Source organism: Xyrauchen texanus, chromosome 3 (assembly GCF_025860055.1).
Source record: "Xyrauchen texanus isolate HMW12.3.18 chromosome 3, RBS_HiC_50CHRs, whole genome shotgun sequence".
NCBI lineage: Eukaryota > Metazoa > Chordata > Actinopteri > Cypriniformes > Catostomidae > Xyrauchen > Xyrauchen texanus.
This window is the reverse complement of record NC_068278.1, coordinates 7894346-7922210: the sequence shown is the minus strand read 5'-3', so window position 1 is coordinate 7922210 and position 27865 is coordinate 7894346. Positions and strand designations below refer to the sequence as shown.

The 27865-nt window shown below is 36.7% G+C and overlaps 2 protein-coding genes across 2 annotated transcripts; both read left to right on the top strand.

Moving 5' to 3' along the window:
• Positions 1 to 1538: 1538 nt before the first annotated feature.
• On the top strand, positions 1539 to 5404 carry LOC127621471 (dual specificity protein phosphatase 14-like). Its single transcript, XM_052095099.1, has 2 exons — positions 1539 to 1588; positions 2013 to 5404. Exon 2 carries the CDS (start codon positions 2034 to 2036, stop codon positions 2571 to 2573), a length of 540 nt encoding a protein of 179 aa, XP_051951059.1. The 5' UTR covers positions 1539 to 1588; positions 2013 to 2033; the 3' UTR covers positions 2574 to 5404.
• A 4245-nt stretch (positions 5405 to 9649) lies between these two features.
• Positions 9650 to 27566, top strand: LOC127621467 (transmembrane protein 116-like). Its single transcript, XM_052095086.1, has 11 exons — positions 9650 to 9907; positions 10249 to 10295; positions 10418 to 10481; positions 13231 to 13359; positions 20777 to 20881; positions 21627 to 21676; positions 22684 to 22767; positions 23330 to 23465; positions 23772 to 23916; positions 25304 to 25383; positions 25512 to 27566. Exons 1-11 carry the CDS (start codon positions 9842 to 9844, stop codon positions 25692 to 25694), a joined length of 1089 nt encoding a protein of 362 aa, XP_051951046.1. The 5' UTR covers positions 9650 to 9841; the 3' UTR covers positions 25695 to 27566.
• Positions 27567 to 27865: the final 299 nt, after the last annotated feature.

Sequence of the window (27865 nt, the reverse complement as noted above, 5' to 3'; positions counted from 1 at the left end):
TCACAGCTCATTACCATAACGTTGACTGCACTTGAACTTTCATCTGACGCCCACACCGCCCAAGACTCGCCGTGCCGCTTCTCGCCGCCGAGAGACGCTGGCTGTCATTGAAAATGAATGACTTCTGGTCGATTTGACGCTCTCGCCGCCTCAGGTGTAAACGCACGGTAAGCATCACCAACGCCAAGAGGGACTGCGTGAAAGTCTGTCTAGTTTTTCTCCTGAATAAATTCAATTTCATACATAACCGATGCAGTGTTCAGAAACTAATAAAAACTCTGTGGTGATGCGCCAAAAGACCAAGGATTTCTTTACTCCTAATTCCAATTCTATATATGATTATATCCTCCCAGGGGCGCATTAACGCACAGGCTTCTACGGGATGAGGCCAGGGGCCCAGCGAGAGGATCGCACTTAAACGCTTTCAGTGGGAGATGCGGTTGTTGATATGGCAACAGTGCGCAACTGTTAAAGTCCTCTGTGTAGTGCTTGTTCAATGCACATCAGTTTTTTTGTTTTCATTTTGCTCTGGTGTGCAGACTTAAATACAATAATTAAGTTAAATGCCATGTGATTTTAAACTATTTAAAAATCAAGGCACTCCAAAGAGGCTATCTAAATGCAGCACTGTTACTCCACGCACATGACATGGAAATGTAAGCCAATTTTTGGATCACTTTTGTTAGACTTTAATGTGAGATTTAATCATTTTAAAACCTGTGTATCATGCCATTTAGGCTCATAGCTCACTGTGATGATATTCCATTGCAATAAACTCTTTATTCCACCTCCTGAAAAACCTGAATAACCATTTGTGAAACCTTGTGGTTAACCGAATGGAGAAAAAAAAGGTAACCATATACATTCCTACTACAAATTATCAACGGATAATGATAAATCAAGATATTTGGTCAGCTCACGTGTAACTTAACCAGTTAGCAACTGTGTTAGCTCACTGACGTGTCTACCTGGCTTCTGGCATAAGAATCGTACATCATACAGATCTTATTCTTGTTATTCTTATTCTTGTCAAGTTTTGTTGTATTTAAGGTATTGTTACTGACACACCTTCTTCATTAAGATTGACAAATGCTAAATAAAGTCTGGTTGGTTGCAGTTTAGTGAACTTGCTGCTAATTTGTTTGGTAATTCTTAAATGTGCTAGCTGATTTTACCTAGTCAGAGTCCATCTTAGGGAGCGAGAAGGGTTGCTCCAAACCAGTTGACTGGCGCATGCATTAAAAACTACTTGGTATGTGGTTTGTGAACAAATACAGATTTGTGAAGAAATTAGGTTTGTTGATATAATAGAAATAAAGCTTGCTATAAATAAAACCTCAGTGCCTCTGATACAGAAAATGTGCACACCTGTTACGCCGCTGCCACCAAGCATCCCATGTTAGAACCCACCAGGAACCTACACATTTCTTAAATAAGAAACAGCAGTTATTCGCTATAACAACATTCCTCTCACCAGTGTATTTGCCGTAAAGCACTCATGATAACGGTAGATGGCGGCATTCGCTTACAGCGTCCAACCCGTATTTAGTCGAAGAAGAGGAATTTTTCAGTTGACTGCTACACACAGGTGATAATTCTTATTATACTTACATTTAAAGCTTTATTTGGAGTTATAGCCTACTAATAAGCGCTTCACTTAAATGTAAAATTATCACGGCCATAATGCTGCACGTATGATTGATAACTACGCTAATTTAGCGAAACTTTTAGCTAACAAACACTCCACAATGGTGTTGCTTCGAATATGCATTGCTAAATCTGGACATATAGAATAGATATGATAGCTTTGTATGATATTATTTATATGAGTTCGTACGAGTGAAAATTAATAGGGGAATAATACAGTTAATATGTTAACATCACATTTTGTGTGTGTGTGTGTGTGTGTGTGTGTGTGTGTGTGGTTATTTAAAATGTTTTTGTCTTGACAACCTTTCCTTTCTTAGTTGTTGTGATGTTTGCAGTATTAATATTTGTGCATTCTTTTACAGTGGATTCCTAGTGGGTGCGCCATGCCGGGGAAAGCAGGTGGACTCGGCGGGTTTGCTCATATAACGGACTGTCTTTGCATTGGCAACAGCAAAGCAGCAAAGGACACCTCAGTCATATCCTCTCTCAATATTACATGCATTATTACCGCCACTCAGGACCCAAACAACACCAGCCTTCCCACAATTGATTATATCCATGTGCCTGTCTCTGATGACCCTGAATCCAGACTCATTGACTATTTTGATGCGGTTGCAGATAAAATACACCACGTTAATGAACAGCACGGACGCGTCCTGGTGCACTGCAACGCTGGCGTGAGTCGCTCAGCCACACTCTGCTTGGCATACCTGATGAAACACTGTGATATGACACTAGTGGAGGCGTACGAGTTGGTCAAATCTCAGAGACCGATAGTGAGACCAAACAGCGGGTTTTGGATGCAGCTAATCGAGTACGAGTGTAACTTACGCGGAACAAATACAGTTAATATGATACCTTCAACTGTCGGAGACATTCCAGATTTGTATGAGAAGGAAACAAGGGGGTTAATACCACTTTAAGAAATTATTGATATGGAACTGTGAGTCTTGATATATTAACTGGGGGATTTTGTGTTGTCTGTTATTTTATTAAGAGTTGGAAAATTAAAGAGGAGAGCATTTAGAGTGATGCTGTTGGGATGTTATGCAATAAACTGCCAGAAGATGGCAGAAAAGTCCCACAGGCCCCAAAAAAAATTCTGACCTTGCTTAAAATATATGATTGTCATTGCATTAGATAACAAATATGAAACCAAGATGGCACAGGGACATTTTTTTCAATCAAAACATTTCACACAGAAATATTTGAGGTTGTAAATGTACTTTTCAAAATGAAGTTATTTTGACATTTTCTGCATGTTAAACATTAGTGGAACATGCCCACAGTCAAGGTGATGAACTATTAGTTCTGATAAAGCTCTAGCATCATTAGTTTGTAAGTGCCACTTGGTTTATCTAATGCAATGAAATTCATACATTTCACAGCATTGGGGAAGCGACTTTGAAACTGTAGATACAAGCTTCGCATAAGTAGTAGTTAGCTACACCACAAGTTAAACAAAAAGTAAATAAACTACATTTGAGCTATTTTACAAAAAAGAATTTTTTTTAAACGTAGATCAACCAGATGATATTTAATTGGGTTGACATTAAACAGATGGGGCATCAACATTAAATTCAACATATAAAGGTAATTACTGTAAATATAAACTAAATATTAAATACTAAAGATAAACTAATTAAATAGAAAACACCAATAATATAACTATAGAGTCGGAGTATAGTGATAAAAGCAGCAATCAAAAATGTTTTCTGGCAAAGTCCCATTAAGGCTGCGTGGGGCTTAAAGGTGTTGTAAGTGATTTTGTTCATGGAAAAATTTGCAAAACATATTCCTACTCCCTTAAAGATATTAATGATATAAGTGTCATGAGATATCTCACTCTGTGACAGCTGTAGACTTTGTAAACAGCAAACAAAAGTGTGTCCACGGACATTGACGCTTTTCACCTGTCCATCATTTTGCTCGTACTCCTAGTGTTGTAGTTGAAGCGGATCATTGAGACTATGATTCATAATGTTTGTCAATTTGGGATGCTATTGTGCCACTGTTGAATTTGACAGCCACAGGAACAATCAATGCTCCTCTTTGCTTGGTTTTTGTCTCAAAATTATAATTGGAGGGCGGGGTTTTGGAATAAGGGGGCGTGATTAATTCAACGGCTTAGTCACGTGAAAGCTTCAGAACTCTGTGATGAGGAGGAGGGCGTGGCCAGACCATGATGGTGCACGCCGGTGCTGAATCAGGTGATCAGTGGGAGAGCGAGATTAGGGGTAGCCGGAGGCACCGGTTCGAGAGAGAGAGAGAGAGACACGCACGTGGCCGCGTGTGTCCTTATGTTTTATGTTGGTTTTAGTTTATGTTGTCCATTAAACTTTATGTTGACTCTTCAGCTTGTTACCGCCTCCAAAAAAAAAAATAATAAAATTAACTGGAGTTCCCAGTGCTAAATATATGGAGGGCCAAATTACTTGAAATTAAATATTTAAATTAATTAGGACTTAATAAAAGAGTTTAAGACTTTACAGCATGAAAAGCGCTATACAAATCTAAATGACTTGATAACATGCATAATGAAATCGGCAATAAAAAAAGAAACGTAAAAAAATGTAAATAATCATTAAATTATTTAATCGATCAATATGCCCCTTTCATTTTTATTTTAGCATTAAGCTTTGTGTCTTTTCATTTTCTTGTTTACGGCTATCGGCACGTCACTCAACAACGATGAGTGTTTGAAAGCAGGACGTCCTGCTTGTGGTCTGTGTAATATTGTAATATTGCATTGCATTGAACATTAGGTTACATTGCATTGAAAGTGTTCCTTGCATATTAAGCATAGTGCTGTGCCATTCTGGAGTGTGTGTCAAGGTCCATGCCTTAGGTCAACATTTAATTTGGGAAAAAATTGTAATATGCTCGTAACACATTCATTTGTGCCTGTTCATCTTAAATCAACAAAGTCCCTTTGTATTAGCTCTTTAGAAACTGTAAAGTCTGAGCTGCTAATTGTGCTCTACTTTCTTCAGGGCCCTTTTTAAGGTGAACTACCTTGGTTTTACACAAGACAAATAAATGTTCTTGGATTCAAATTCAAAAAAGTGCATTTTCATTGTACTTGTGTCTTAATTGGGTAGGTTAGCCAAAACTCACCCGACTTTCTTCTGTGCATGGAACACAATAGGAGATTTTAAGCAGAATAACAGTCGCAGTCACGATTCGCTTTCATAGCATCTTTTTTTTTTTACATACAGTGAAAATGAATGGTGACTGAGGATGTCACACTGTCTAACATCTCCTTTTGTGTAACTTCATGTTTTACATGTGATCAATAAGCTGTTTATTTCAGTGTAGAATGTAAAAGAAATACCTTATTTATGTCTTAAGCCACCTTGAACTTTTCTGGTGTGGGTTTTGTGAAATAATAAGCTATAAAAAGAAAGGGTTTTTTTAGACATTGGAATGTCGTACTTCAGCATTTTCATACAAGTGGAAATTCTCATGCTCGTTCAGTGAGTATTTGAGATGTCACAATAGGGTTGTTAAATTGAAGGGCTTGCATTGCTTCCTTATTTCGTATTTTATTCTAGTCACATACTCTGTACATTGTTCAAATATTCCATGTCTGGCTTGAAAGTGGCTGAAAGTTTGACCTGTTGGTATATGAGAGATTTGCCTGTTCATGAATCGAATGCTTGCTGCCTTAACACAGTTACATTTGTAATGTCTTCCTGGGGTAAAGATACACAAACACCTTATATTTCAAATATTATTTAACCTAGTATTTGGTTGGCGTGGTGGAAGGTCACATTTATTTCCATATCACATTATACACGTCAATATAGTTAACTTCACAAAACAAGTACCGCTTCGTATATGCTATTAATACATGCAAATTGAAAACTTAAGAAAATTTGATCTGAATTTGAGAAGAGTAAAACATTGATTAAAGTCATCCAATAAACTGCATTGCTTACATTATGTATTTTTCCAAAGACTAACAATTCCATATAGTGTAACCACATAATGCATTTAAAATATTTCTACATGCATTTGAAGACACAGCAGTCCCAAACTGTAAAATGTAGTGGTGTCGGCTACAGCAATGTAAGCTGTGTTTTGTGCCACTCCATAAGCACACTTGTTTCAGTGGAAAGTGAAAGGGGAACAGAGATATGGGGTATTTACTTCTATTTTACATCATCAGTTTGTTTTCAGTTTGAAACTTTGAAATAATACCCCTTGCCTGTAGCCAAACAAAGCAGTTGTGTGTCATATCACAATCATATCAAGAAATTAAATGTTGATATTGTGTGTTCTTTTGCAGAAATGTTAGTTTATTGCATCAATTAAACCTACGCCTGTTTGACAAGTGCATTTTAAACCTGCATAATACAGGTTCAAAATATTGCACCTTTACAAAAGTATGGATGGATGGATGGATGGACATTGCAATTTATCTCTCTGTTATTTCCAAGCAGTACGAGTAATAATACATTTGTGTGTTTCAATGTGGTATATATGTTACAACATATCTAGATAATAGATGGTAGGTAGGTGCTATAGATAGATAGATAACTAGGTAGGTACTAGGTTGGTCAGTCAGTAGATAGGAAGGTAGTTTGGTTTGTAGTTAAATGCATAAGTTATGAAAAGGGTCTAAATACAAAAAAAATTCACTGTGACAATAAGGAGCTGGTATTGATTCATTTATCAAGATGTGGAGGATCTAATCACTTAGACACTGCTTTGGATGTTTAATAAAACTATACAATATGACTTGTGATTGAAGCCACTTTTATCTGTTGAACACAAAGGGAGATATTTAGGCAGAATGCTTCAGTCACCATTCACTTTCATTTCATCCTTTTTGCCTGCCAATGAAAGTGAATGGTGGCTGAGGCTGTCCCCAACATTCCTAAACATCTCCTTTAGTATTCCACAGAAAAAAAGAAACTCATTTGGGATGGAACAACATGGGTGACTTTGATTATATGTCTTTTCATTTTTGTGTGAACGATATGCTCATAGAACTGAAAATCAAGACTGAAAGCAGACTGTTGTGGCTGAGCAGTGACCCATGTGAGAGATGTTGTTTCATACAAATTGTGGCCTTTGTTGAAAATTTCCAAATGTTTAAATTCTGTTATTGAAGCGTTTCATTTCTCTCATTTATTTAGTCTATTTTGCTCTTTTGTTTCCAAACTGCAAATGCAAGATCAAAGTTGAAATGCTAAAATGAAAAAGAGGGGGATATTATGGGCTTTTTGTGCCTTTTAATTGACAGGACAGTGAACAGAGAGAGGAATTTAGTTGAAGAAGGAGGGGGGACTGTGATGACGCAGTCTTGATTCAAACCTGAGTCTCAACTGAACAACCCCAGTACAACCGCAACCTGTCATAAGTATGTGCACTACTGCTGCCACCGGTCCCACTAGAGTGGCTTTTTTACTTACAAACATATATTAGAGGCCATGATGCATTGCATTTTCCTTGAGCCCCAACCTAAAAACTTCAGATGGCCCTCCTGGACTGACAGTGAAGCAATGTCATTACCTGTGGTAGATGGGGATTTGTATGCTGTTTACTCTTGTGTTCATTGTTCCCACACTCTGTGTCATTAATGAAACAAGACAAGTGGATGAATGGTGTGGCACTTTGATGGTGATGTAAACTGACAGGGAAGCGCATAACACATAGATGGAGATGATAATCACATTTTTTTAGAATAGAGGGAGTACAATACTTTTTTGCCATATGTACACCTACAATGGAATTCTTAGTTACTTTGATCTTTCATGCAAGCAAGATATTAAACATAACGGTACAAGTACAGGCAGTGCGAAAATAAGGAATAGATACACAACAATTCACAACAACAAAAAACAAAAACTACATTTAGTAGACAATGAACAATAAAAAAAGTGTCGAATTTATGATAGTTAAAACCTTGTTAATATAAAGTAGAACTTCAGCAGCAAATCCTTCAAGTCCTGTAAGTTGCGAGGTGGAGCCACTGTGGATCACACTTGCTGGTTCAGCACATCCCACAGATGTTCAATCGGATTGAGAGCTGGGGAATTTGGAGGCTAGGGTAATACCTTGAACTCTTCATCATGTTCCTTAAACTACTCCTGAAAAACGTGTGTAGTGTTGCAGGGTGCATTATCCTGCAAAAAAATAGGCCACTGCCATCAGGGAATGCCATGATGGGGTGTACCTGGTCTGCAACGATGTTTAGGTAGGTGTCATGTCAAACTGATGTCCACATGAATGGCTGGACCAAGGGTTTTCCAGCAGAACATTGTCTAGAGCATCACACTCCCTCCACCAGCTTGTCGTCTTCTCTAAGTGCATCCTGGTGCCATCACTTCCCCAGGTAAACGGCTCACATGTACACGGCCATCCACGTGATGTAAAAGAATATGGGTCTTATCGGACCAGGCGATCTTCTACCACTGCTCCAAGGTCCATTTCCGTCGCTTGTGCGCCCATTGTAGGCAATGGTAGACAGGGGTTATCATGGGCACTTAGGTACCCAACACCCTGTCACCTGTTTGTGGTTTGTCCCTCCTCGGACCACTGTCTTTAGGTACTCACCACTGCAGACAAGGAGCACCCACATGCCTGGCCATTACAGAGATGCTCTGACCCGATCATCTAGCCATAACAATTTGGCCCTTGTCAAAGTCGCTCAGGTCTTTCTTTACTCCTGCCCATTTCTCCTGCATTCAACACGTTGACTACGATAACTAATTGTTCGCTTACCATCTAATTTACCCAGAGCTTGACGTGGCCTTGTTAGGAGATGTTATGTTATTCACATCACTTTGTAAGTGGTCAGAATATTTTGGCTCATCAGTGTACATACAATGCAATGTGCACTCAGTTGCAGTATACTGTATACAGTATAGCCTGTAAAAATTTCAACATGCAGTTGCTACATTAGACATATTCTGAGCAACATACATAGGACATGTATGTTGTATACATGTGGTTGCCAACTTTCTACCACCCAAATATGGAACAGGGAGTGGAATACTGTGGCAGTTTGGAGATGCTATTATATGAATGTAAATACATACTTTTTTTAATATGTTACATAAATCTTTCACACATGTTTGTTTTTCTACCATGGATGGAAATTTCCATGGACTTCTGTTGTTTATAAAATGAGCTAATTTTATTTTCTATTTGCAAACCCTGTTAAATTTTATTCATTTTTAGATTTTAGAAATTAAGTATGTTTTTTGTGCCATTTTCTGCGTTGGACTGGCTGCTCCCCACAATGTACAAAAGATGATTTCAGGTTTTTTTCAATGTAGGCAAAACCAGACAAACGCATACAAAAAGAAAATTTGTATTTTCAGATTTAAAAGGTATGGACTTTTCCCATTATGAACTACTTTTTTTTTTGCACAGCAAAAGAGAACTTTTCAGTAACACTTTACATTAATGTTCTCTTTGTTAAGGGCATATAAAGTGGTTTGTTAATAACTAATAAGTAAATTACAAATGCATTATAAGTCACTAATATGCAATTCTAATAACATGAATAATGCAAAACTAAATAGTGAGTATTTTAACTTATGTTATAAATACTTAGTAAATACACTAAGTACACTAGCTTATTTACATGTTTGTCACCACAAGTGTGGTATATGAATCAGGCGTTGAGACGGTTTACAAAACGTTTATTTATTTAAACGTGCATTTATACTCATGCTCAGCCGATAGAAACAACGGTAATGGAAAAGTTTGCATGGCATTTCATTTATACGACACACAACAGACAAAACAATCAGACGGGACGGTTGGCAAAACTTCAGCATAATGGCGACCCAAAGCACAAAGCAAAACAACGATTAAGCAACAGTACTATCAAGAAAGCACTCATTTGAGCACCGACACAGAAGCATGACGTAGTTGTGTTGTAATCAGATCTTATCCTATGAGAGTTTGTGTGACTATATAGGTGGAGCGCGCGGTTATTATTTACAGTGCTCGAAATCGAAAGCATTTTGTTCATCTGTACTGGTATATAGTGCTTATATGCTTATTATTCGCTCATGTTCTGGTTGCAAATAATTTATTCCAGACCTAATTCCAGAATAAAGACTCTTAAGTCTCTTTATAAGTAATCTGCGTGGATTGTTTATTATTAGTATTATTGTTGTTGCTGTTGTTATTTCTTAAGTTAAATTGATCACTGAATATTTATTATAATATGGACGATTTTGACCAAAATATTTCAGCGATAAACACCACCACTCCGACTGAAAACTTGACATATGTAAGTAGCTGAAAACTAACGCATCTCTTATGTTTACATGTCACGTGCACAGTTGGCGTGCTTTGTACTCAAGATAGATTTGCTTTAAATAACAAATAATTCTAAGAATTTAATACATGTGGAAGGGATCATTCTTGAATAATAATTAAATGTTGTATTGTTTTTATTCGGTGTGTAAAATAACCCCTTCTGTATAATTTGCGTAGGCTATGCAGTGCATTTATCCAGACACTTTATATCTGGGTCATGCGTGTCATAAAATCAGAAAATAAATTTCGTTTAATGTTCCACAGAGGAAAATAGTCTGACACAATTTTTTTTTCTTTCCTTTTCTGATCTAGGTATACTCAGCAGTTCGATGGATTCAAATGATCATGGCTGTACTAAGGTGACCACTGTTTAATCGTGATTTAGTTTCGTAGTTATTTAATAATCAGACACTAACAATAAATGTTTATATATTGTGTACACATTTATATGTACAAATTATTTGTCTCCCTATTCCTTCAGCATCTTTGGTGCTGGCTCCATAATCATATATGCCATTTTTCAAAGACTAGTAAGAAAACCAGAGGTAAGCCTCCATCAGCAATTCATTATTTGTTATGTTAAACATGCAAACATGTAATTTTGACAAAATCAGTCAGAAAGTTTGTAGGCCACACTAAAGCAACACTCAAAAAAAAAAAAAGGATATCTAAAGCAACACAATTCTAGTTTTGACACAACTTGATTTCATTGTGGTCTGACCATTTACATTTTTAAAATGGAAGTTTTCTTAATCCATTTTAGTTTGGACAACATGAATACTTTTTGTGGTGTTGATGTAGCATTGATGGAACCAGTCAGGGGATTTCCATTTCCCAGCATGCTTTTTCATGTCTTGATAGGGAGAGTAAATGTTAAGTAACTTTGGAATGCGTTTTTGTGCAAGATGAATATAAATGGGATTAATTGTTAGTTTTTCATGTTGTTTTATGTTGAGCGTTATTTTGGGGGAGATTTTGGGGGTTACCATTATGGTGAATTGTGGAGGAGCTTGATCTAATGTTGAGAACAAATAGATGTCACACATTAAATGAATCACATGTTTTGTTGTATAGCACAATTACTAAACTCTTCTAAAGTGCTCCCAGGCAACATCTATTCAGCATGCTAACATGCACTTACACTAGTTAGTTAACCCTTTAAGCTCAGCTGTGCCCGCCAGAGGTAAATAACTAATTTAGTCAAAAGGCACTCATTCTGTGAAATCTCATTACTAAAATCAAGCCTGCATTCTATGCAAACCTTTGGTCATTGTTGTGTTTGCATGTGCAATTAGTTCTGATGCACAATTATTATGTTTTATTTGTTTGGAGAGGCTTGTGGACACTTGAAGACATTTTCAGACACTATGATACATCATTTTTGTAATGCTATAACTTTTGATTGATTTGTCGTATCAACACAACATTTTTCTCAGATACGGTTGACATGATTGGGAACAAAACAAAAGCTTTCCGGAGCCACCTTATTTACACCCAAAGATATATAGTGTCAAATAAGAAAAAAATAAGAAAACGTTCAGCTAGTCAAGGTAAAGAAATTTATTTATAAAACTCAATTAAAAACAACAGGTAGTTGACCATGCTGTACATTAGTAAAACAAGTACATAACAACGAACATAAAAAACTCTACTAAAATCAACATAATTCACAAGGGTGCCAACATATCTTCAATCATGGTTTAGTTAAAACCCTGGGAGAAAACATGGGTTTGAGATTTAAAAGATACATAAAAGATGTGCAGAGGCAAACTATTCCAGATCTTTGGGGCCACAACTGCAAAGGCATGGTCACCCCTCAGCTTAAGTCTGGACCTAGGAACAGTCAAGTTTTTCTGATCTGAGGACCTGAGGGATCTAGATGGCATGTGCAAGTGCAAAAGTCCTGAAAGATAAGAAGGTGCAAGACCATTTAAAGATTTAAAAAAAATAAATAAATCTTAAAATATATCCAGACTGTCCAGATATAACAGACTGGCAGCCAGTGCAGAGGCCAATATTGGGGTAATATGATCACGATTGCGAGTACCTGTCAAGAGTGTAGCAGCAGCGTTCTGGACAATTTGCAGTCGTGACAAGGAGGACTGACTAACACCTGCGTACATTGAGTTACAATAGTCAAGATGTGATGAAACGAATGCATGCATCACCTTCCCAAAATCATGAAATGAAAGAAAAGACTCAACACTAGCCAGTATTCTTAAGTGAAAAAAAAAACTTGATTTGACAACAATATTAATCTGTTTGTCAAATTTAAGCAAACTTTAAAAAAGTACCCATAAATTCTTCACCATCGGTTTACAATATGTACCTAGAGGACCTAGATTAAAATAAGAGTACCCCGGAACATCAGGGGGCCCAAACACAACAATTTCTATTTTAAAATAATGTAAATGTAAAAAATTCAAAGACAGCCATTATTTTAAATTCTTTAAGCAAGCTAAAAGAGGTTCTAATGAATTACTTTTCTTTTTCATTGGCAGATATATTTGAGTATCATCTGCATAACAATGAAAAGCGATTCCATGTTTGTTTAAAACTAACCCAATTGGAATATATATTGAAAACAAAATTGGTCCCAAAATAGAGCCTTGCGGGATCCCACAAGTAAGAGGGGCTGTGGAAGATGAATATTCACTCAAAGTAACTGCAAAGCTTCTATTAATTAAAAATGACTTGAACCAATTAAGGACAGTTCCTTGGATCCCTACAGACTGTACAAGTCAGGCTATAAGCATATCATGGTCTATGGTTTCAAATGCCACATTAAGATCTATCAGCACCAAAATTGCAGAATCCCCTGAGTCCACAGTTAAGAAAACATAATTAAGAATTAATTGCAGATTATGTGCTATGATGTGCTCTGAACAACCTTTTGTGAATATTAACAACCTTAGTAACAAAAAATCTGAGAAAATTTGTACTGATACATCAGGGCCAACCACATTAGAAGAATTAATAACAGAACTGATGATACTAAATAGTACTCTAGGTCTACGACACTTTTTCTCAATAATATCTAGGTTTTATAACAACTAGGTTTATTCTGTTTGTGTTGAGATTACATAGTAATTTTAAGTTAAGAAAACTAATTTCTAAACATGTAGAAACACTGTCCACAATTGAATCAAGTTCAGACAAAGAGCTATTAGTTTTGAGTGTATTAGTGATTATGTTTATCATCAAACCCAGGGACATTCAACTGACCCTAAATGGTTGTTAGGAGCAGCACATCCTGCAAGAATGATGAATACCAGTTTCTTTTCTCTGTTTCAGGTGTTGCCACTATTCTTGCTAAGTTTAACAGATCTACTGTTATCTTTGAGTTGGATGTGTGGGGGTCTTCTCTTCACCCAGTCATGTAAATCCTATGCCACCTGCTATAACCTACACATAGTGGAACAGGTACAAAAATCAATATCATGCTGATATTAGGTCTAAAATTGGGAAAGAAGAAACACTTTCACTACATGGTATTTGCACTTCCACAATTAAAGCCACACTGTAAAAAAAATGATTGTTGAGGCAACACGATGCAGTAAGTTAAGATAATAAAGTTAAATAATTGTCCCCAGTAACATTGCTTTGTATAGTCAATGTGAATTTGTTCACTAAATGCTAAAATTCTTGTTGAGAACTACTCATTTCTTGTTCAGCCAACTATCAATTCACAATACGAAAACTTTCGTTTTGTGACATTTCAATTATTTTTACATGAATAAAATAATGAAATGTCACTCGCCATTTGCATAAAGTTTAAATTTCTCAGCTTGTCTTATCGCTCTCCACGGCGATCTCTGTCGCCAATGGCCATGGCAGCTTGTGTTGGCTGAAGTCACTATGCTCTCATTGAAAATGAATGGCATTAGGACACTTTCTCATGTGATGTCGCTGGCGGTGTGAATGGGACTTTTGAACACAATAGACCTCAACCCTTAACACACAAACCTCAACCTCATTAACGGTGACAATCAACAAACCTAGTAAAAAATAAAGTAAAAGATGAGCTCCTAACATCACCACATAACAATTGACTAACAGTGGCAATAAAAAAACTGCAATAACAGCATAAATAAAGTCAATAAACAGCAAAAAGTAAGCCTGTAACACTAACCGCATAATTTATTCATGTTGCAATACATGCTGGAAACTTGCAAATCATTTTTCATGATGATGAATGTTATCAAGTAGGAAAACTCTAGTAAGATGCTGCATTGTTAAGTATATATTTTGAGATATTAAAAGGGGCTTTGGGATGTCTCAGACCACAAACAGAATAGGAGGTATAACTATATGTGGCAGGGCGGAGGGCGGGACCGGGTGTGTTGGATCACGACCCAGCCCCGCCCTCCGCCCTGCCATACTATACTTTCTAAAAATTCCATAGCATTTCGAAAAAGGATGAGTCACATAAGAGGGCAGCCATGTTAACATTTTATCTGCAATGCATTCCAGTTGTGTGCCAGTCCACTGCAGGCTCAAACATGTGTTCTTTGTTATCCAAACATGTTTTGGTCTCATTTAGCTGAGAAACAACATCGGGAAATCACTAAGAAATCCACTAGTGCTCGGGCAGTTTCACTTCAAAACTGAACTGTTCCCAGCTCAGCCATTATAAACAGTGTGTCCCGCATGGCACATAACAAACAGAGAACTTGGACGAGTCTGAAAAGGAAGTGGAGCAGCAAATCTGGTTCATATTGTTTGACCAGATATAATAAGTTCTGCCCCACTTTTGAAGTCTACATGTGCCTGTATAAAAGACGGTTCCCTTTGTTGTTTGTTAATGGGGTACCACAGTTTGCCCTGCATGTTTTTGCTCCATTTGATCATTCTTATGTCATTTATCGAACTGAAAATGCATTAATGCAATTTGATTTCCGAACCCTATGCTGTATCCGGACTTCAAAATCAAGTGTATATTTGTGTAGTACATAATAATTTGTTTATTAAATTTAAGTTTATTAACAGAACATGGGACATTAGTAAAAATGCATTCGAAATTGGCAGTCACTGCTTAAACCTGGGTTCGGTAAAACCTTTGGAAATTCTATTCCTAGATCTCTCCAGCTTCCCTTCAGGCAGAGAAAACGCCTTACTGGAAAGCCCAGTGTTTGCTCATTTGGCATACTTCCTGATGAGTCATATCTCACTTGAAGGGCAAGTTTGTTTATTTTGTGACTGGGCAAAAGGTTTATGCATAAACCTAAGTAAATAATTGAAACATTCCAAAATTCTATATGAATCACAAATTCAGTCTTTATCACTCACGTCCTTAGTGGAAAAGCGAAGATAAGTATCCTCACCGAATACAGCTGGAAGACGTACTGTAGCTGCTTTTAACTGTAAACTTTTGACCCAAAGAAACTACATTGTATTAATTACAGTGTATTAATGAATGGCAAAAATAGATATGAAAAAGAAAGAGAAATAAAAAGGACTACTTAAAACTCACATAATCTGATAGCTTTAAGGCAGCCATAAACTGTTATTAGAGCAGACATCTCAGTGGGATGGATACCTGAAAACACAAATCCAAAATGACCTCCTTTTTTCAGAACATAATGCCAGTATTTTAAACAAAATGACAGCTCACCAGTTGCATGTTCTGGTAGAGATCTGTAAAATAAAAAAGGACAATCTTATGGCTAGGAAACCACCAGTTACTGAAAGTTTTACATTTATAAAGGTTAAAATTTAAAGCACTTAATATGCTGAACTTGATCAACATTTTGCAAAAACTTACCCATGTGCTGTGCTGCCTTTATCAAGCAGTGACAAAATTGTCTGTTGTTTAATAACAGACATAGTTTCATTCATTCTGTGCTTATTTTTTAGAGGTTATAACTTATAAGCACTAAAGTTAGTCCATCAGTCTCATGCCCTACAGGGAGAGAAAAACAGATGTCATGAGCTCTTGGTTCTATCTTCACAAATTGTATTCAGGATTATTAAATGTATTTGCAAAATATAACTGGATGCTGTTTTTTTTTTGGACATTGTGGCTAACATTTCTAAATCTAAAGGTTAAGAAGCTCTGAGTAAAATAATGTTTAATTATTGAATACGTAGAGGATAAAGTTGCAACAAGAAATGTTTTTAGTTTACGCAATTAGTCACTGTTAATGCTTAAAATAGTTACAGCTTGGCTGCATATTCGTCTTGAATTTTTAGGACGTGAATGAGCTGATCTCCCCAACACGAACAGCCACAGTGGTTACAAAAGTGTTAAAAATCAGGACTTCAAATTTGTCCAACCTCTTGCTCCCAAACAGCACATTTATGATGAAATGTAATCTTAAAATTCACCATGGATTCACTTTCAAAGACAAAATAAGCAAATGCTCACTCCCATGTAACTGGGCTAATGGGATTTGTTCTCCCTTGCTGAAACTGCTAATGGGTAAATATTAAAAAGAAAGATATAAAGGGGGCCTAGGTTCCTCAGCGAGTAAAGACACTGACTAACGAGTTCAAATCCAGGGCGTGCTGTGTGACTCCAGCCAGGTATCCTGAGCAACCAAATTGGTCTGGTTTCTAGGGAGGGTAGAGTCACATGGGGTAACCTCCTTGTGGTCGCTATAATGTGGTTCTCGTTCATAGTGGGGCACGTGGTGAGTTGTGTTTGGATGCCGCGGAGAATAGCGTGAAGCCTCCACATGCACTATGTCACCGCGGTAACGCGCTCAATAAGCCATGTGATAAGATGCATGGTTTGACGGCCTGAGATTTGTCTTCCGCCACCCGGATTAAGGCATGTCGCTATGCCACCATGAGGACCTAGAGCTTATTGGAATTGGGCATTCCAAATTAGGGAGAAAATGGGAGAAAAAATAATAATGGTAATAAAAAAGTTATCAGGTTTACTTGTGGAGAGTGTTGACAGTCTATAAATTGGTTGGTTGAGCTGCCAGGACTCTGGTGCTGCGAGTTAACCAATGACACGGTGGCTTTGAAATAATTTTTTGACAGTTATATAAAAAAAACAAAAGGGCGGGAATAAAGAACCCCTAATGCCCAATGCAAAGAACCATTTGAGCACAAAGTGTTCTTCAGGAAGATATATGTAACAAGGTTAAGGATGGAAAGGAAGAGGCGGGAACTGGATGAACCATCAAAATAATATTTAATGAAACAAAAAGCCAACATAAACACATATGGCAGCTGCATGTAGCTCTCTCTCTCTCTCTCTCTCTCTCTCTCTCTCTCTCTCTCTCTCTCTCTCTCTCCCGAACTGCTGCATTCGCTGCACTTATCCCTCTCCCTGGTTGATTAGACTGATTGGGGGATGGGCGTGCATAGTCACAGCCCCGCCCTCCTCCTCGTCACACTATGGTTCTAAATAGAACTATTAAGGTCAGTAAAGAACCTTTGAAGAAACACCTTTTTTTGTTTGTTTATAAAACAGTGTTTTTTGAATGTGCTTTACTAACACTGTCGTAACGTTGCTGGCAAGGATGAAGACGGTAATGAAGGAGTGAAGAACTCAAGTGCAGTTTTATTAAATAAACGTGAAACCAAAACCCTAGCTATAAATTAGCTAAACTAAACTAGACATAAACATGAACATGACTAAAACGTGGCTTGACATAAACTAGATTTGGCATGTTTAAACAAAACAACAAAGTTACACTTACAAACAATACTAGACAAAGGACAATGGTAAACTTGAGGGCTTAAATACATGACATGGGGAACATAAACCAATGATCAAACAGAACACTAAACAAGACTAATAACCTAAAACCAATGACATACTACAACTAATAACAAAGTTCAAACAATGAACCAAGGAAAACAAGACATATGAACATGGAGGGAAACCTGAAATCACATGACAAGAACCAAGAACTAGACTTTTCAAAATAAAAGACATGAAAACATGAACCAACAGAATAAACATGAACATACATATTAACAGTGGTGTAAAGTAACGAATTACAAATACTCTCGTTACTGTAATTGAGTAGTTTTTTTTAGGAATTGTACTTTTTTAAGTAGTTTAAAAACAGTGTACTTTTACTTTTACTTGAGTACATTTTAAGTGCTGTATCGGTACTTTTACTGCGCTATTTTCCCTGAACCTGCCGTCGCTACATTTATATTAATATTTATTATTTTTATAATAAGTCATGTGACTCCATGTGTGATTCCCGTCAAATCAAATCGCATGCGGAAAACTTTGCATCAAACCAGCATCAACAGACTTCGAGACACCTGGCGCCAATTTATTTTAATCATGGAGGAAGAGCCGGAGGGAGGAAGAGTGGTGGTGGATGCGTCAGCTAGACGAGCAAGGCTGGACAGTACAAATTTTGAGAATCAGCTCATTGTAAAACTGAACAACAAATTCAAAATTTAAGCTCCTTGTTGATCCCTACATTAAAATCGCTGCAAGTCTGCGTTCATGTTGAGAGACTTTGTCAGTTATTGCATGTTATATTCACTTTATTAATCCAATTTGTGCTACCGGCTCACCTTTTATGTAAAATTGTTAATGTACAACGCTTTGCAACCTTTTTCAATTAACCTGCAAGAAAACCTCTACAGAATGGTTGTCATAAATGTTACCAGATTATTGGTTGCTTTATCAAATATTACATGGCTGTATTTTTAGTGCTAGCAGTCAAAAATAAAACTGTTGGAGAAATATTGAAATACTGTTTCTTTTTTCTTTTTCTATGAATCTGTGATAAAAGAGTAAGCTACATTTTCAATTTGCAGGGTATAAGGTGGACTAACATTCATAGCATAATACTCACTACTCACTACTCTTGAGTACTTTTAAAAGGGCTACTTTTTACTCCTACTTTGAGTAGTATTTAGGACAGGTACTTTTACTCTACTCTCACTACATTTTTTGACAAGTAACAGTACTTTTACTTGAGTATGCTTTTTCAGTACTCTTTCCACCACTGCATATTAAACATTACAACTGTTAATGAATACAATGTTTATACAGTGTTGATGGAATGGGTATGCAGCGGTCATACTTTAATATATGCAAATGTGAAGGATTTTTGAAAGCTTTGAGAGAACTTTTCAGTAATTTCAATCTGTTCCTCATACAAAGCTATCGTATAGCTTGTAAAGGGCACAAATATAATAACTATTGGTCCTTAACATAATAAAGGCCCTAAATGTAATAACAATTGGTCCTAAACTTAATAATGGTCCAAAATAACATTTGGTCCTAAATGTAATAAAGGCCTTAAATGTAATAACTATAGGTCCTATATGTAATAAAGGCCCCAAATAACTTTTGGTCCTAAATTTACTATAGTAAAACCATGGTCGTATGGTCAATTTCCGTATGGGTTAGTCTCCTGAGAAAAACAAGGCAATATAAAGCCAAAATGTTGAAAGTCATAATCCCTCTCGCCCCAGATGAGGACGTGAACAATTGCTATTGACAAACCTGACTACTTTAATGACCATATTTATGACCATATATTACATTTGTGCCCTCAATATGGCTTCAGAGAACTTGGATTAATACAGTATATGTTTTTCAGAATTTTTTAGGTGCTTTTTTGGAGCTTGACAGCATGAGCATGAGTTAGCATGAGTTTTATGGATTTCTATGGATTCTATGCATTTTTGCTGTGCATTAGAATCAGGCAAGTTAAATAGGCAATAAACACCATGATCAAATGTAACTAACAACTACTGTATATATCCTCCTTTTTCAATCATTTGCAAAATGCAAATCAGAAAGGAAAACCATTTTGGTTTTATTTGATGAAAGATATGATCTTTTGTCATAAAGAACTGACTCAACACTCCTGAATGTATTTTAATGTCTTCGAAATGCTTTGGCATGAGTGCCAATAAAAATCATAAGACAAACTAGGAACGAATGGGGGAGTCATAGTTATAATGTTGAGACAACATGGTTAAACTTTTTCAAAGATCAGAATGTAAAAGTAAACCAGATGGTACACCTGGGCTAGGTGTCACATGGGGAATTTGTCACAAGGGCCATTTCTTAGTAACCATAAGGTTTTGATTTGAAAGTCCAATATATAGTCCAATAAATGCTTTTTCTTCAGTAGTGGTTTCAAAGACCAAGTTTTTACACCAACACAAACACAAGTTTGAAACCCTCTAAAATAAGAATAACTATTCCAATATACTCAACTATATACTGAAGGTAGATTGTAACCAAGAGGATGAACTGTGTTCTCAGGATAAGGGTATTTTTCATAAATGTCAGGTTTATCATGGGGCAGGTTGTCACATTTTTATTGGGGTAAGTGTGTTCTACATTTAAACTTGTACAATTTATTAATTACAATATTTGTTGATCAAAACAATTGTTTTATATTAAGTTTGCAGGTTTTATGTTCATGTTTTATATTTTTGCTTTACTGTTTAGATTTAGCTGAGAAGCCTATAGTAGACTGTTAGATCTTTGGTAAGGTTACATTGTGACAACTTACACAATATAGTGTGACAACAGGCTGAAGATGAACCCCGGTCTCCCCTATATAAAATATAGTGTCAATACAGAGTACACTTAAAAAATGTTAACCTAAAAACGTGCTTCATGTGATAACATCTAAATTAACTGGTTTTATTAAAATCAGAAACATTGCTAATCAACCTGAATACATAAAGTTACACCAACTAAACAAGTATGTGGTAATTAACATTATGCCTCAAATGCTGATGATTGAGCGTAACTTGTATTGAATATTCCTTTACGGTAACAGATACAGATTACCACTTTTCACATTGTAACATTGACTTCTAATTTTGACTTAACTCCTAAGTTCCTAACTAAGTTCTTCTCTTTTGTTTTCATTTTAACACTCTTCAGATGCTGTATATGGCATCTTTCTTTTACACGCTGCACTATGTTTGGGTGCTGTACACTGGACTGAGCAGGCAGTATTACAGGAGACTGAATGGTTTCCCAGCTGAGGTAATAAATGTATCTTTCTAAACAAGCTGATAACTATGGAGCCCCTAGAGGACAGGGCGGTAATTGTATTTTTTCAGAAATATTTTTGCATGCCCTCGTAATAATTTTTGTTCCCTCTCAATAGTTTTTCTTTTCTTTGCAATACGTTTTACATGCCCTCGCAATAGTTTTGTGTTCCCTCTCAATAGGTTTTGTGTGCCCTCGCAAAAGTTTTGTGTTCCCTCTCAATAGGTTTTGTGTGCCCTCGCAATAGTTTTGCATTCACTTGCAATAAGGTTTGGGTGCCCTCTCAATAGTTTTGTTTTCCCTCGCAATAAGTTTAGCGTGCCCTCGAAATAAGTTTTGCTTTCCCTCTGTGCAAGTTTTGCGTTCCCTCACAATAAGTTTAGCGTGCCCTCGAAAATAAGTGTTGCTTTCCCTCGGTGCAAGTTTTGCGTGCCCTTGCAATAGTTTTGCATTTTGCGTTCCCTCGCAATAAGTTTAGCGTGCCCTCGCATTAAGTGTTGCTTTCCCTCGGTGCAAGTTTTGTGTGCCCTTGCAATAGTTTTGCATTCCCTTGCAATCATTTTTGCATGCACTTGTAATAGTTTTGTGTGCCCTCGCAATAAGTTTTGCGTGCCCTCGCAATAAGTACGTAACCCTATCAGCTAAAGGGCTCCTTAGTAAATAGCAATAGATCACAAAATTGTCTATTTGATGTCACTGGCAGTATTAATTACTAATACTGGCAGCCTGTTCATTTCAGCATCCAGGACAAGCAAGAAAATGCAGATGTTTGGTGCCAGTACTGTCATGGTAAGTACATCATCACTGAAATAAAAACAATTTGATCATCTTTACTAGCTAGTTTTTAGAACAAATTGTAAGTTATTTATTTATTTGATGTTTTATACGTTTTTATCAAAAATAAAATGAGAATTTACACTCATCCTCTGCTTTTCCCTTATAAACCTCTTTTGCATAAAGTGTAGCCACATGTGCTTTAATTGTATAGAACATGAGAAAAGGACTATATTCCAATTTCCATCCTTCTACTGCACACTGAAATTTCACTGAAAGTGTACTTTGCTCAACCTGATCTCATAAATAATTTTCCTGGTGAAATGAACACTACAGGCACTACAAAAACTAATTTGATTCGCTTTAACACAAATAATAAGGAAAAAAGCAGATTATCAGTTCATAAACTCTTACTGTTCACTTTTCACTTTCTTCACACAATGCTATCTAATGACATTAAAACACTTTTAACATAGCGCATGATTGTAGATGATACATTTGATATGTTGCATTACATAACCAACTAAATTTACAAGCTTGTTTGTGCATGATCAAATTGAGCGGTAGCTCAACCGATGCAAAGGAATGGGGTATGAGTCCTGAAGAGCACACAAGAGTAGACACGTGAGCTGAAAGTGTCGCAGAAACACAACAAAATGACGGGGGTTCCTTCAGCAATTGCGTTTTTCATCTCACATTCCCTTTTATGACACTATTGGTTAAAGTGACAGGGCGGAGGGCACTTATGGGATTAATGGAAAGGTGGCGAGAAACGACTTGACAATATAAATTATTTTTAATTAAGAACTTAAACCAAAAGACACAAACACACACATATGATGGACAGCTGCCCGTAAACGCTCTCTCTCTGTCACACCACCATCCGCAGTCAGCCTTTATCTCTCTCTGAGGCTTGATTAGCCTGATAATGTGCTAGGTGTGCAGAATCACAAGATGTTAGCATTAGCAAGGATGTATGGCATTTTGGTCCTCTGATTCTGTGTTCTGATCTCTCCATTCAGTCTTTTACCTTTAGTGCTGACAGTGCCCGTCTTTGTGGCAGGAAATGTGTTTCAGTGTTTCACAAACTTCACCCAGCCCTACAGGTCAGTCAGTATTTCCACATTGACACTAAGTAAATAAACAACTTCATTACACTCAGGAATACTTGATTCTGATTAGTCAATCATGGCATTCAGCTATTAAATATTCCTGAATAATGATTCGTTGCCTGGGACAACGATCAATTTAAAGGTTCACTCAGTATTTTTTTCCCCCTAATTTAAAACGTTTTACTTCTAAATAAATGAAAAGTAATTCTTATATGTAAAAAATTATGAGCACTCATGTGAGTTGAAGACTCCAGTCATATCAGTAACATTATAAAAGCTGTTTTATTCTACATGGAGAGGGTCCGCACATGGGGGCTGCCATGTTAGAATCACATGACCAGCTGAATACTACTCACTTAATCTCAGTAACCGCCCTGTTATTGGACACTTTCATGGATTCAATTAATCTGGGTTTACTGTGCATAGGGATTTTCTACAATGGCATATATATTTGACTGCATAATGCCACGATTGACCAATCAGAATCAAGTATCCTAGAGAGACCTAGATTATTCTTGAGAGAATAATATGTTGTTAAAACAATCTCTTTTGACAGATGTTTGCTGATGCACACAGGTGCTGTGTATCTCACTTCATCTACAAAAATAGAGGTCACATCATGTAGCATCATCCAAATCTACTGTATGGCCATCTTCCTTACCACCTTCTTTTTCACCTTCATTGGCATCACGGTTAGCTGCCTTTATCATGTCTCATTAATGAACAGCTTAGGAATGTATGACTTTAATAATAAGTGTTTTAGTGATTAACTAATTTAATGAAACTACCTGTGCTGAGATTTCAACACTTACTCAATTTTATAAAGGTTATCAATTCCAATTATCTTTATTTAACTAGAAGCGTGACTGCATGCCAAAACATGTTGAATGCAAAGATGAAATGTTGAATGCAATGTATTTTAAGATATATGAATATACAGTTCTTCCATTCTGTGTGGCACATTCATTGTGTCATCGTATTTCACCTTTTCTTTTCAGACTCTCATGTGTAAAGCTCGGTCCCTTTACAAGCGTGTTGTCACGTCTCAGGGTTTTTTTGGTGACCATCATTGGGAAACCCTGCATATCCTAGAACGACGTATGCTGCTCTATCCCTCAGCCTTCTTCTTCTGCTGGAGTCCAGGTAAGCACACATTATTTGCCTAGTGCAGAAAAGGTTAGGATGATAACCTATGAGCTTAATTATGCTAATTAAATATATTTAATGCTGTTTAACACATGTCCCCAATATTACATGTTAAAGACTGGTTGGAATACGAGCATCAGCTCAGGTGCCTGATTTCTATACACACTCACACACAAACGATAAATGGATACTTTTTTCAGTAAATGATGAAGAACAAACCTTCTTAACAACAATATTTTTTTTCATAAATCAAAATCAGATAGAACTGAGTTGTGTAAAAGTTAAAGGGGCACTCGGTAACTTTAGTCTTTGTGTCATCTTATACTTACACTGACACCTAGTGGCTTGGATGCAGCATCATTTAAAATCAACAGTTTTCAGTTTCAGATGCCATTATAGAAATTTTGTATTCACAGTCAGTCATGATTACTTTAATCAATGAGTGAAAGTGTCAAATAACAGGACGGTTACTGAGATTTAGCAAGTAGTATTCAGCTGGTCATGTGATTCTAACATGGCAGCCCCCATGTGTGGACCGTCTCCATGTAGAATAAAACAGCTTTTATAAGGTTACTGAATATGACTGGAGTCTTCATTTGAATGTGAGTGCTCATGATTTCCTACATATATTGCAAAATTGCAATTTATGTCTTTAGGAGTTTATTAATGAGGAATAAATGACTGAGTACTTATTTGCACCCCCAGTGTCGCTGCAGTGGCTACTGTGTGGATGTGCGTTTTTCATGTGGATAACCCGGTTTCGATTCCATCTTTTAGCATCTTTTTCCCATCCTGTTTCCTGTCTCCAATGTTAATATGTTAAAAGTGTATTTAAATGTTAATTTCCTTGCAGTGATTTGGTCACGGTGAAGGTAGGGCAGCTGAAAGGTTTGAACTGGGTAAAATTAACCATGGTGATACTACAGTAATATTGCCTTAATATAGTAACCATGTTTAATTTTATGTTTATGATTTTACTACAAAATACATGATATTATGTTTACGGTAGTAAAACCATTGTTCGGTTTTGTAAGGGAAGGTTAGGGCTAGGTTCAGGGGTAGTGGTTGGTGTAGGGTGTCTGTGGAACTCTAAATAAACACAATAAACACATTGCAGTGATGCCCCTGTACTGAATTCTAGTATTTAATTAGGTTATTAATTAAGTGCAAATAGTGCTTGTCGTGGGTTCTAAATGCATTCCTTATCATTTATGTTCCATGACAACCCTGATATGCTGGATCCATAACTATGAACCGAATATTCAATATTTTAATCTCCTGACAAATTCATATAGCAAACAAATTTACAGCATAAAAAACAAATCCTAAGAATTTTTGCCACACTTTTCATTAAGTTTTTTATGATTTTTTTTTTGTTTACTAGCAATTTTTTTGGCCACCATGATGCTGGTGAAGCCTGACATCATAGAAGGAAGATTTGGAGTCATCCTCTACATCTTGCAGGTTAGCAGAAATACATAAAAACATGCTATTACTACATGCTAATATATGTGCACACTGTTCAGTCCAACAAAATAGTTGCTTTTATCCTACTTGCAAGTGGACATATTTGTTGTTCTCTGTCTCTCTAGGCTTTAACCTCTGCATCTCAAGGTCTGTTGAACTGCCTGGTATACGGATGGACACAACGATACTTTCGCTCTCTCAGCAGCAATACCTTCCGTGATGCTAACACGCAGACTCCCCTTTTACACTCGCAGAAAAAAAACTATGCTGCTTTGCGTTCTGGTGGCTCACTCACTAATGTTGTCTGACAGAAAGACACATCTAGATAAATCTCAAGCATACAGCGCCATGCCATAAAACAGTTCTCATTTGTTGCAATTATACAGTCAACCAATTACTCATATGACTGGAGTCTTCAACTCATGTGAGTGGTCATGATTTTAGATATTGGCTTCAAAATTACAATTCATGTCTATAGAAGTAAAACTTTTGTGCACCTTTAATGTCTTTCATGATGGAATGACCGACAATCCCTTGAGGCATTGCGAATGATTTAATCGAATTAAAAACAATGGAAAATATTAAACTATTGATTTAAAGTTGTTGATTATAAGAATAGAAACAATATATTTAAAGTGTACTGCAAAATATTCATATATATATACAGATATATATATTTACAGTAAGTAGTTTGCATCATTCACAGTGTGTCACGGAAGTGGGCGTTCACTACAGTGCTCTTTTGGCGCGCTTTGTTGGCCTCTCTGATTTGTGGATCTTATCAGCAGGATCATGGTAGTCTGTAAAGGTTTAAAAGTTACAAATTATTCATGTAATTAATGTGATTATTACTTCCGGAACTAGAGCTCTGGGTGAAGCCAAATGCTCCAAAAGAGGGACGAAACTACGTTACTCAACTGAACCACAGTGATCAGTGCGACAATAACGGTGCGAACCTACTAGACAGTGGTGGGCAAATCCATGTACTTTCATAATCCACTTATAACATGACGCATGGGTGTAAACACAGTCAGGGACAGGACAAAAATCAGAGATGTGTCAAAATCTGTGTGGTCCTTCAAGTACACTAAACCAAACCCTGCTTAAAATACATCTTAAACCAACCTAAGCTGGTTTGCTGGTCTCAGCTGATCTCTCAGACTGGTCTGTTGGCTGGTTTTTGAGAGCTGTTGGGAACCTTTTAGCTAGACCAGTTGGGAGACCAGTTAGACCAGCTTAAAAGGCCAGCAATCAGCAAGGTATGGTTTTTATGCCACTGCTGGAATGATGTGTGCTTCTGTCAAAACAACACCATGTGGTAGATAATAATGGTGCTTGTATACTAGCATAAAGAATCTTGGATTTGTTAAAGATTTTAGATGCAGCACCTGGTGTTAGCTGAGCCAAAAGCAAATAGAGGAATCCATCTCAAGAAAATGTTTCATCATCCCACTTCATGATATGTGCAACGACACGGTTAGGACCGGACCGACATCTACTGAAATGTAAAAAAGGGAAAGACCAAAGGGGGAGTACAGCCAGAGGGAAACAGCTCTGAAACAGGATCGGAGAGCACAATACTGCTACTTTCCATCCAACAAATAAGTGCTGTACCCTCCCATGCACAGTTTTGGTATTCACAGTTAGTACTGTATTGCAGGGATAAATTACTGCTTATAGCAGCCAGAAACAGAATTCCCTCTTCATAAACAACACACTTGTAGAGTTTTCAAAGGTTACTCATACTGCACTTGATTTGTGTAGTTTGTGTAGTCTGCATGTGTAAGTTTGTATAAAAGTGTTATGAATAATAGTAGCCCTCACTTAATTCAGCAGAAGGATTTTTAATAAGACCATTCAAAGCAGTTCTGAACCTTGGCAATTACCTTTTTTTTTTTTTACTTTGAGGAACTGGAGAAATACTGTAAATATGAATGTTGTTATTGTTGGCGAGAGTTTGTTGTAACAAAAACAGACATACAGTGTCATGTTGCACTTTACATTATTATATATGACTTAATTTATATTATAGAATGACTTAATGGCATCTTATGTTTCTTTTGAACTAAAGAAATATGAGTTTCTGAATGCATTTGTGTAAAAATTATATGTGTACATTTTGATACTCTTGATACCTGTTTTTCAAAATGAAAATAATTTGAATTAAACTGAATTATGTGTGGAAGTATAATAATACTTAATATTAAATATTGAGCTTTTTCTGCCACGTTCTTGTTGCCAATGAGCTTTTAGGTAGCCATGTGCACCATGAATGATTCTGAGTTGCAGTCTGCAGTACAAACATTTGTGTCTTATTCTTGCCATTGAAAACACAATGTGTATACTGTAATTGGTCACTTGCGCTTTAATATTGTGACATGCAGGAAGAACATGGGTCAAATTCATAGTCGCACCAAATACTTAGGAAGTAAATACTGCCCTCTGATGCAAGTACTGTTACTTGAGATGGATGGATGGA